The 11917-nt window shown below is 55.2% G+C and overlaps 1 protein-coding gene across 3 annotated transcripts in view; it reads right to left on the reverse strand.

Annotated features, from left to right (window-relative positions):
- Window positions 1-11917, reverse strand: part of CTIF (cap binding complex dependent translation initiation factor) — a 303031-nt gene that overhangs the window by 226568 nt on the left and 64546 nt on the right. For all 3 annotated transcript variants that reach the window (XM_082853169.1, XM_082853167.1, XM_082853168.1), the window contains exon 2: window positions 3875-4076. In XM_082853169.1, coding sequence (XP_082709295.1) covers window positions 3875-4054 — 180 coding nt within the window. In that variant the 5' untranslated portion in view covers window positions 4055-4076. The remainder of the gene's footprint in view (window positions 1-3874; window positions 4077-11917) is intronic.

Below are 11917 nucleotides of genomic sequence, written 5' to 3' on the forward strand. Positions count from 1 at the left end.
TCCAGAGCAATTCCAACATGCAGCCGGAGTTGTGAACACTGCGTTGATGTTCCACAAACCATCCGCTAACATCAGAAGTGCCAAACTACCCCACACATAACATCCCAGTCTCTTCCACAAAAGGTTAACGGCCAATGAGATCTGGAATCCTAACTCTCATTCCACAGGGGGAAAAACAGGCTAACTTCCCAACAGCCTGTTAGTCACAGCCTGTACCGAGCATGGAACCAAAAGTAGGTGGGGAAGGGGTGGGCACCAGGGCTCAGCTCAGCCACCACCAAGCAGTGGGGTTTGGCCATTTTCCATCTCTGTGTCTCAGTCTTTTCTCCGGCAGAATAGGGCTATAATCCCCCTCCTCCCAAGGACAGAGTGAGGACAGCTCTCAGGATGTGCCTCTGGGGACTTGGAATCCACTGGAGGACAGGCACTTTTGAAATGTGTGGGTGTGGGTGAGGGTGTAATTTTAAATTGGTACCCAAACATGTTGGGAAACTTAGAACATACATTCTCTTGGTTACTCTTGTAGGAAAAAAAGGACACTTTTCTGTCTCTCTCTGTTTCTTCTCTCTCTCTCTCCCATCCATCCATCCAGCCAGCCATCCGTCCATCCATCCATCCATTTTTCTTTCTAGTTATTGATGGGGGAGGGGTGGGGGAGAACACAACTTCACAAGCATCGTGAGGTATTTTCTTCCTGAGTGTCAACTGTCATCTCTCAGATCCTAAAAAATGACCTCACCCACTGAAAAGCAGCATTCTTCTCCACTCCCTCAAGTTTTCTCAAGGTTTCCAAGATTCTTAACAATTTTCTCTCCCAGAAACATCAAAACACCACCACAGACAGGCAGCCCAGGACATTCTCTGAGGTTTTTTATTTTTGTTTTTGTCTTTGGCTTCCATTTAAAATAGTCAGATTAAATAAAAACAAGCAAAAGTGCTTTAGCAGAAAGATTTCCTGTAAAGCTGTGTCAATAGAGATTGTATTTTTTAAAGAAGTGTGTTATAATAACACATCTAACCCTGGCCTTGCTTAGAGTTGCCACAGCTGCCCCCTCCCCTGGAGTCTGGACCCCAGCTGCATTTGGGTTGGGGAGGGTAGCTGGTGGGAGCAGGACTGAAACATGTCCCCCTCGGCCACCTGCACACAGGCGGGTCCTGGGACCCTGCCAGGTGTTCACATTCTCCCAGGGAACCTCAGGGAATGCAGAAAGTTTAAGGAATGCATCTAGATGGTACAAATGTTTTCCACACTCTGCCTCAAGCCAACATCTGTTTAACAGCCCACCCAGATGTGGACATCCAAGTGTGGTTAGGTCCAACCAATCCCAGGAACAGAAGCCGGGAGTGCAGGGCCCAGACTGAGGGCACTGCCCCATCTGCTCTACATCCTGAAAGCTCAGCTGTCCCCACAGGGGGCTCAGAGGCGCTGGGAGGGCCCCTCCTTCCAAAATTCTCCCCGATGGCTGCTCTGGGAACAGAAATCCTATCACTCGCAAAGCATTCCTCTGGGGTGGAGCTGCACAGCTTCCTGGGACCCTTGTCCTGCAAGAGCCCACTTCACCTGAAGGAAATTTTGAGGGATGCCCTGCTGGAGGCCACCAGAGTCCACTCAGTGGGGGAGGCAGGCAGCACACGTCAGGCTAGGCCCGCGCACCCATCCACAGGGCCCAAGCCGAGGCCAAGCCCTCTCACCTGTTCAAGGCCATTGCTCCAGGAAGCGGCCCCTCTGCCTTGGACCGCTCCCATCAACGCACAGCTCATTGTTAATGCTCCCGTTGTGACCTCGCTTCCCCCAGAACCACACGCCTCTCCCCTTTACAGCGAAACTCCTGTAATACAGGGAGGACCTGCACTGTATTATCCTCCCATCTCAAACCCATCTCCTTGACCTTCACCCCCACCACTGGACCGTCACCCCTCCCATCAGGGTCACCAACGGCCCCAGTGGCTCCTTTGGGTTATTCTCACTCCTCCTCCCAAATGCCCTGCAGCAGCAGTCAGCCCGCCCCCGCCACCCTCAAAACACATCCTCCCCAGGGCTTCCAGCACCCAACTCTCACCTGGATTTCCTCCTGCCTCACTGCCAACCCCTCTTGGTCTCTTTTGCTGGTCCCCCTCACATCCCTGCTTTCTAAATGTAGGCAGACCCCAGGACTCAGCCCTTGTACATCTGGTCTACCGACCCCTCTGCCTCGTTGAAGCATCTCCTCTGCTCTCCCTTTTTCTCCCTCTGCTCCAGCCACACCGGCCTCCTTGCTGCCCCTGGAATAACTCTGCCAGCTCTGGCCTTTGCACGTGCTGTCCCCTCTGCCTGGACTGCCCCTTCCCCAGACATCTGCAAGTTCACCTCTCCACCTCCTTCGGTGACATCTTCCTTGACATCCCATTTAAAATTGCAAACCCCTCCTGACCTTCATCACTCCCCACTCCATTTTCCTGATTTATTTTTCCCCACAGCAGTTGCCATCCACCACTGGGATAAGTTCCACGAGGGCTGAGCTTTTCATCTCTTTCACTCACTCCCAGGTACCCAGTCCTAGGACAGTGCTAGACACAGAGCAGGTGCTCAATACACACTTGTAGAATGAATACTGAACAGATTACAGGCTCACACTACCTGTGATTTCAGAACTTCAAGGACGCCAAGGAAAGCATCGATTTCTCTCTCAGGGCACATCTTGCCTTCCCTACCCTCCAATGGGGATAAGGTGTGGACCAGCAAGCCTTCACAATTTCCCAGGTCCGCTCCTGGTCCTGAGTTCCAGGAAAGCCACAGGTTCATTCTGGCTTTCTAAAAAGCTGGAGGGTCTGGATCTTCTGCCCACCCAGAGAGCGAGCCAGCCAGTTGCACTTGGCTTTTCTCCAAAGCAGGGCACCCATGTCAACTTCTCTACTTGACAGAGGAGCCCCAGGCTTGAGGGGGACAAGTACAAGAGGTGGACACTGGGCCCCAGACCCGGAGCAGAAGAGACCGCCCCCCCCCGAGCCTCTGGGTGCAGACAACACTCTGCCCCTCTGTAGTTTCGGAACCTCTTATCACCTTTGACCTTCCAACATTCCTGAAGCAGCGGGATCATCCCCACTCACCAGGTAAGAAAGCCAAGCCTCAGAGAAGTTGAGGGGTTTGCCTGAGGTCACACAGGCAGCTAGTAGTTGGAACCAACTCTTGAACAAACATCTACTGAGAATTTAACATGTTCAGCAAAGATGCATGTGACATGGTCACTTCCCTTAATGGTTCACATTCTACTCAAGACGACTCAAAACTTCCAAATCTCGACCCACAGTCTTTCAGCCGAGTTCACCTCCTACCCAGGACCAGGGCCGCCACAGACTGACCAGGAGCAGGGAGGCCAACCTGAGAGTCTGGTCTGAAGGCTTCACGTGTGTCACGAGCTCTGGCACACAGGGCCCTGGGGGACTGTCTGAGAGACTCAATTCTTTGGCGCCAACAACTGCCTGTATTCGCCATCAGAGGAAATATTCACAAGTGATAGACTTTTGATTATGTGCCCTTTGGATAAGCTACAGTCGCCACATCTCGTTTAGAACATGAGCTTGTGAAGGACAGGGAGCGGCGCCTAGCACACAGCAGGGGCTCAGTAAACGAGCGTTCCATGAACACTGGCTGGGCCGCAGCCACCCAGTGGGGTAGGACGGGGTAGAGGTGGTTCAGAGGGGCTGGGAGTACACAGCCAGGGGCTTCCTGCCTGGATCCCACGCTCTGCTGGGTGCGGCCATCCACACCTTGGCAGCCTAGGGCCAGGCGATCAGAGGCTGCCTGGAATTAGGGTCCCTTACCCTTATTACCCCACTTTGAGCTTCCGAGGCCCCGTACCTGCCCAGGCCCTGCCCCCTCCCGGGCAGTGCTCACCTGGGAGATGTGGGACTGCGTCTTCTCACTCTCGCCGTCCCCCTCCGTCTTGTCGGCCAGCAGCCCCTGCACCTGGTACTCAAGCACGTAGCTGTCGATGAACCGCTCAAGCTCCTCGATCTCCTGGGAGCGGCTGCTTCCGGCCTCGGAGGAGGCCGACGCTGCTGAGGAGTTCTCCATCCCTCCCGCTCAGGGGCCTGGGCTGCGGATACAGAGAACAGATGGGCTCTGTGAGACACAGTTGGAGGCAGAGATGATGACCCCACTTGAGAAATCCTCCCCCCCCCCGGAAGCAGTCCCTCATCCAGCCTGCTGTCTTGGTCTCCCAACATCCTGAGAAGTCAGTGGGGTGCCAGCTCGTCCGTAGTGTGAAGAGGATGCTGTGATCCCTCCTGCGTGGGGAAGGAGACTCGGTCCCAGAGAAGGCAGGTAATTTGCCTAATTGGCCAACACAGTAACTCATGCGATGTTGAGCGTTAGTCCATACCCGGACCTTACCACCCAGGAAAAAGCGGAATATGGACCCAGTCTACAAGTTCAAGCCTACTTCCCAACTTGGAGTTAACAAAATCCACCACAAAGCAGAATAAAACAGACCACAGGCTTCTACGTCTCTGACCCCAGCATTGAGATGTACAGGGGTCCACAGACACAAACCCTCTAGGGGCCTGGGCCTCTAAGAAATACCTCCTTCTGAAGAGACATTTTCTCTCTGGATGCCAGGCTATCCCTAAATTAGGTGAAGACTGTAGGCCTTAATGTGATCTTGCAGCCCTGCTAATGGTGCATCTACTGGGACACGCGCTACACTCAGTCTGTAAGGACGCTACACTCAGTCTGTAAGGACGTGACTGCTTTTAATGATACGACGTGAAAGGCAAGGTGGGTAGCCTGGGAGGGTGTGGCCCAGCCATGGTCCTCTGTAGGAGAATGACTCCCTCTTCAGCCCTCAGGCCCTCTCCCTGGGGGGCCTGGCATAAGGTGACCATCATTCCAGGGATAGCTGTTAAAGGCCACCAATAGAACTGCTATCCCTCCCCAACTAGACCAGGTCAACCCAGCCGCTGCAGGGGCCCAGGCCTGCAGGGACACCTCCACTGTCCACGCTTGCTCCCAAAGCTCCCTGCCGATCCACCTGGAAGTTGGGAAGGCTAGAACCATTCTCACCACTAGGTCCCTTCCCACCAGGGACCCTCCCCCTTCCTCTGGACAGGCTCTAGGCCTGATGGGAAAGGGCTTCCAAGCTTGTCTGGTGCCCCTTCCATTGTCTGGAAATCAGTGCTCTCCACAGGGAAGCCTGTTCAGCAGAGGAAGCAGAGGCTGCACATGGCTTCACCACCAGAACTAGCAGAACAGTCTTCTACCCAACCAGCACCATTAGATACACAAAGACCCAAGTAACGTATGCACGGGGCTCTGAGACCACAAAGGGCTGCTGGCACCTAGAACAGTACTGTGGATAATAAAGGCAACATCCCAGTATTTTCAAAGGAACACTTGCATTTCAAAACCTTGGATTACTGAGAGCTTTTTTAGGACACAGTTATTCACCGATAATTAAGGGCTTGTTGCGTGTTTAACGGTAATGAAACCAAAACAGCACAAGGAATGTCCTGCTGGGTTCCGGAAATGCTGCTGAGACTGAATGCTGACTCCCTCCCACCCTCGCCAGGCTCCCGGGAGTCTGCGGACCATGGGGAGGAAGAACTCCCTGGGGAGACACACATTCTCCAGCTGGTCTCCCGACTCAGGTTTTCGGCTGCTGCATGAGACCCAGCCTCCCTTGGACCCCAGGCCAGCTGTAGCCGGTGTGCGCTGGGCTCCTGAGCTCAGTGGCCTTAGGGCTCATGGATTTGTCCACCTGCCCCAGAGGGAGGAGTCTGAGGTTTCAGGGTTGGGTGAGGGAACCCAGGTGCGGAGGCCTGGGTGGCAGTGAGTGTGCAGGTAGTTCGCTCAGATTGAAATAAGCATGCCTAGTGGTGCAGGGTCACAGGAGGGGGTAGGGGTGGGGATGTCCAACGCCCCTTCCTGCACCTGCCATTCAAGGCCTACAGTGGCCTTACATCCCTCCCACCACCAACATCCACCTGCTCCAATGGCTGCCTGTGCTTCCCTCCAGCCCCCTGGCCACTCCGCTCCTTGTCCAAGGTACAAGCCGTGTGTGGCAGGTAGACCTCCTAAGAGGGTCCTGAGTGTACACCTTTCCCCCAGCTACTCAATCAAACATTAATCTAGGAACTCCTGGGAAGGGATTTTGCAAATATAATTAAACTCCAAATCAGCAGACTTGAAGAGAGGAAGAGTATTCAGGGGGGCCTGATCCAATCACACGAGCCCCCTAAGTCCGGGGCTGGAGGTAGAGACAGCGTTGCTGGCCTGAAGAAGGAGGGGTGCGGGCAAGGATCCTGGGCGGCCTCTAGAGGTTGAGAGCAATGCCTGGTCAACGACCCACAAGGGAAAGGTGCTTCCGTCCTACAACTGCAGGAAGTAAGTTCTCCAACAACCAATGAGCTTGGGGTCAGGTTTCGTCCCCCAGAGCCTCCGGACCAGAACTCAGCCCAGCCGACACCTTGATTTCAGCCTCCTGCTATGCCGAGCAGACTTTCAGAACTGTGAGGCGATAAACGGGCATCGTTTAAAGCCACTCCATTTGTAGTTATTTGTTACATGGCAACAAACCACTAACACAGGATGCTTTTACTGCCTCTGTGCCTTTGCTCACACTATGTCCCTCACCCAGAGTCACCTTCCCCTTCCCTCCACCTGCCAAATCTCGGGGTCCTAACACTCATGGAGTGCTAGAACCTTAGAGCCAACAGGCAATTAGCCCAACGGGCAATTAGCTTTAATAGCGGCCAGTGGGCAAAGGATGCACCCAGCCTCGGCCTAGGGGCATGGCTACGGCAACCCCTAATAGCAGGAAAGGCTAATGTGTACTGAGCCTGTATCATGGGCCAGGCACTCTCCTCAGCACTCCACATGCCTTCGTCCACTTACCCCTCACCATAACGCTATGTAATTGATATAATTATACTCCTTAGAAGAGAAAACTGAGGTTCAGAGAGGTTAAGTAACTTGCCCAAGTTCTCACAGCAGAGCTCCAGGTCCAGTGACTCCCCATTGCCTCTTCATTCCACCTCCTGGCAGCCTGCTCAGGCCCTCAGGACATCTCCCACTTCGCCCTTCCTCAATGCCCTTTGAAAGCCCAGGGAATCCCTCAAGTGCTGTGTGTGTGTGTGCGTGTGTGTGTGTGTGTGTGTGTGTGTGTGTGTGCACGTGCACGCGCGCGCGCGCGCATGTCTTAACCCCCACTGGGCTGCAGGCTCTAGAGAGCTGGGCCCTGTGCCTAGCTCAGTGCAGGATCCTGGCCTCAGGGGGATGGGATGATAAGGCTGGTGTCCAGAGAGGGCTGAAAAGGAGCCGCCTGCAGAAAAAAGCCAGTACCTAAGGCCGCACCTATTATTCCTCAAAGACTTAAGATCTTATCACAGGCTTCTGGCACGCATCACAGGTACAGGCAGAGGGCTGGCTTCTGTAGGAACTAGACAGGAGCGTTTCCAGGAGGCGCGGCCTGCAGCAGCAGTCTCTGTCCTGCTCTGCTGGGCGCTCCCAGGCTCTTGCGGGTCTGTCACGGGGCCAAACCACCGTCCTGTCAGGGAGCCCAGGGGCAGAAATCACCCCTCACTGGCTCACTGAGGAAAGAGACCGGCACTGAGACACACCGCCACCCTGGAGAATTTTGGTGCCCAGAGAGAAAAGGAGCATGCCCCACACTGGTCACTTGCCTTGGAGGCCCCCTCCTACTCCAGTCACTGCTGCCCAGTCAGATTCAACATGTAGCCTGACAGCACCTCCCCTCAGCTGCCCTGAGCGCCTTCGGCCCAGCCTCCTCTGACACACACCAGCAGTGCCTGCAGGAGCCCACCTGGCACCTGGAACCTGCATCCTAGAAGTGGGAGGAGCTGACAGCCCCTGGGGCAGCCCTGGACGGGGACAAACATTCCCTTATGGTCCTTCAGCGGGTCCCAGTGGATCGGGCCCGGCTGCCCGCAGTGGCGACCAGATCCATAATGCCCCTTTGCCAGCTCTCCCTCCTTCCGTGTTACTCTCCTCAGGGACTCCTCTTCTTGGGGTACTTCTGGGAACTCTGCTTTCTGAGGGGGAACCGGGCTAACATGTCACTTGGGCTCATTTCTACATCCTAGAATGAGCCCCAACCGGGGTTCAGGTCCCTCCTTCAGTAGAAAAGACCCAAGTTTTATCTCTTTAGCAGAGAAGAGGGAGGAGGGAAAGAGAGGGGGTGCAGCTACATTATCCATCCCCTTGGCTATCGGTCAGGCACTCGATCCCCCAGTTTCTATAGGGGTGAAATACATATAGCACAAAACGCACCACTGTGACCATTTTCAAGTGAACAACTCGGTAGCATTAAGTCCATTCACAATGTTGTGTGAACATCACCACTATCTATTTCCAGAACGTTTTCATCATTCCAAACAGAAGCCCTGCGCCCACCAAACAACCCCCCATCCCCCATCTCAGCCCCTGGCAACCACTCTACTTTCTATCTCTTCTGAATTCGGCTCTTCAACGTACCTCATTTTGGTGGCATCATACAATATCTACCCTTTTGTGACTGCCTTATTTCACTCATAATGTTTTCAAGATTCATGCATGTTGTAGAACGCGTCACAATTTCACACCGTTTTATGGCTGAATAATACACTGTGTTACAATAATACACTGTATGCATGAACTACATCTTGTTTATCCATTCATCCACCAGTGGACATTCGGGGCGTTCCCACCTTTGGCTATTGTGATTAATGCTGCTGTGAACATGGGTGTACAAGTATCTGTCTGAGTCCCTGTTTGCAATTCTTTGGGGTATAAGCTTAGAAGTTCCACCGCATTCTTAAGGCAAAAAGAGTGAGGAGGCACAGAGTAAACTTTCAGGCTGATGGAGACACAGGGAAATAAAGGGATGCTTTCCTCCAGGACTTGTTCTGCTCCCTTCCTGCCTGTGCTTTGGGGTCTCCTCCTGGCTCCGTTTCTCATTCACAGGAAGATCAGGATGGGAAACCCCCAAACAGCTGGGCTGCTGGCTAAGCTGAGAGCCAGCAAGAGGAGCTTATGTTTTAATGATCAGTGAAAGTGATAAGGGGGACGGGACCAGAGGAGGAAGAAAGAGAGGAGAAGGTGGAAGAGGAGAAGAGACACCTCCCCTGGCTGCAGCCATCCAGGATGCAGCATGCAGAGCTGAGTCCAGATCCCAGGAACGCGCCCTGCAGCCTTCCTGGCCCCCCTCCTCGCCCCGCCCTGCCCCCATTCCCTGCCAGGTGACGGATGCCGAGGAACAAAAGGGCAGACAGCAGGAGTGGGAGAAGCGCTGAGGCCGCACTTTGCTGTAAAGGGCAGGCAGCCCGGAGCCTGCAGGAGGGAGGGCGGGGCCTGGGTGGGCACAGCTGAAGGAGGGGCACGGAGGGGCTGAGGCTGCAGAGCAGTGTGGCTTCCTTGGGAAACCAGCACTCGGCAAAGGTGCTTCAGCTGACACGGCAGGCTCTGCCTGAGGTCAGGAATCTCGCTCCCCCCATCCTCTGGGCCTGCCCGCCTTGCATCCTTCGTGGGGCTCACGGCGCTACACCAGGGGCCAGAGGTCTGGAGGAAAAGGTAGGGCCCAGAGACAAGAAGCTGGAACTGTCCCAGCCCTCTCAGCATCCTTTCCCACCCGCCCAGTGACAAAAGGCATTAGCAGCTGTAAATGTACCCAATCCCTTTAAGAACAGCCAGGCGTTAGAGGCGGCACCTCCTCCCCCAATCCGCAGGACCCATTCCATGACCTGCCAACCAGATGAGACTCCTCTGTTTCGCTGCCTGCTAGCTCTTTCCTGGGGAATCCATCATTCCGGGCCCTGAAAGGGCAGCCCCACGCCCCTCACCCTTCCTCGGACCCTTTCCCCTCCGGCCCTCAGCACACAGCTCAGCTGGGACCTCAGAGAGGAAGCCCAGGGCTCATTTTTCGGCTTTCCGTAAGGGGCCCGGCCACCTGGCCCACAGGCCGGCTGCGGGGAGCTGTGCAGTGCAATAGGGGGCTTGCTCTGGGCTCCTGAGCTCAGTGGCCTGGGGACTCATGGGTCTGTCCATCCAGCCCAGCAGGACAGCAACTCCGCAGATGGATACAGGCACATCTGAGCTGGAGGTGGGCGGCAGGGCCCCGCCAGTCAGCGGCGCTCCCCTGGTGCTGAATCGCATCCACCCACCACATCTCCACCAGCACGGCCTCGCTCCCCCAGCCCGGACCCCCTCCAGCAGTCGCTCCTGGTTACACACAAGGCCCGCCCTTCTCCCCTTCCCTTCCCAACACAGTGCTGGCAACTGCCACCTACACCCAGAGCCTGCAGGAGGGCTCTCTCCTTTGTGTCAGGCAGCCCCCAGGGCAGGACAGGGCTGGGCCAGGCCTCCCGCTTGAGTGTGGGAGGAGAGAGGCCAGCTGCCAGGGGAGAAGGACACCGACAGCCCTCCCTGAGGAAGCCACGGGAACCCCCTTCACAAGGTCCTGCAGCCAACCTTCCCCTCTGAGTTTGGCCCATGCCTCACCTCCTGCATCAACAGGACGCAGGCAGAATGCCTTCCCCCCAAGCCTGCAGCCCTCAGGCTCGGCCACTCGTGTCAGTGCTGGCCTGGGGACTCTGGGCCACGCTGGTGTTCGCCAAAGAAAGCAGGGGGATTCAGGGGAGGCCTCTGTGTACAGGAGCCTCAGGCCCCCAACCACCAGAAGTAGGAAAGTTTAGAAACACTCAGAGCTGGAGGCGACCTCACAAATCAGCATCATTTACCGTCTCAGGAGTCAGGACACCAGGTGTCCTCTACATGTCTGACACCGGAGTAACCTTTGTTACTCAAACATCAGACGGGGGCTTCCCTGGTGGCGCAGTGGTTGAGAGTCCGCCTGCCGATGCAGGGGACACGGGTTCGTGCCCCGGTACGGGAAGATCCCACACGCCACGGAGCGGCTGGGCCCGTGAGCCATGGCCGCTGAGCCTGCGCGTCCGGAGCCTGTGCTCCGCGACGGGAGAGACCACAACAATGAGAGGCCCGTGTACCGCAAAAAAAAAAAACACATCAGACGGGGGTTAGCTAGGGCGGTGCTTTTCAAACTGCAGGTCTCGGCGGTTTAGCGGCTGCAAAATAAACTTAGTGTAAGGCAAACTCATGATCTCAGCATTAAAATTATACAACTAAGTTGAAAATTCCAGCGAGTAACACACATTGTAAGTGGAACTATTGTTTCATGGAACTTCTGTCTCATCTAAATACACCATGGAAATGTATTTCTTTCTGTGAGGCGTGGTCAAAAGAGTTTATGAAAAGTGGGCGAGAGCAGTGCTTCCCAAACCTTCCTGTGTGCAGCGATCACACGCAATCTTGTTAAAATGCAGATTCGGATTCAGTGGATCCCAGGTGGGGCCTGAGAGCTGCATTTCTAACAAGCTCTCAGCTGGTGATGTTGCTGCTGGTCAGGGGACCTGGCTTGGAATAGCCAAGATCTAGAAAACCTGTCACATCCCTTCTATCCATTATTCAGCTCTTCCACCCTGGCTGGAATATGGCTGGATTCTCCATCCTGATCCCCTGGCCTGCTGGCCAGCTCCCTGGGAGAGGGGCAGTTTCTCTCATGGCCACTTAGGGCCAGGCAGGACCTCAACAGGCTGAATTAATATTTATTTGTGGACCCTGGGATCACCCACCTCCACCCTGGGCTCTCGGCACCAGGAACACATAACAGCACCTGCTTAGAGTCCCACAGGGCCAAGCTGTGGGTCCAGACATACCCAAATGCTCTCAACAAGCTGGAGGGCCTTCTGAGATCTAAGCCTCATGACCTCAGTGGATCTTAGAGAATCCAGCCCCTTTACTGAGCAGATGAGGACACTGGAGCCCAGAGAAGGGCGGGCCTGCTGGGAGCCACTCGGATACCTATGGATACAGCCCACCTGTAATGCAGGTCCCCAAGCCCCTGAGAGTCTGCCATCCCCAGAGACC

This window comes from Leucopleurus acutus (assembly GCF_964270905.1).
Source record: "Leucopleurus acutus genome assembly, chromosome: 13".
NCBI classification, from domain to species: domain Eukaryota; kingdom Metazoa; phylum Chordata; class Mammalia; order Artiodactyla; family Delphinidae; genus Leucopleurus; species Leucopleurus acutus.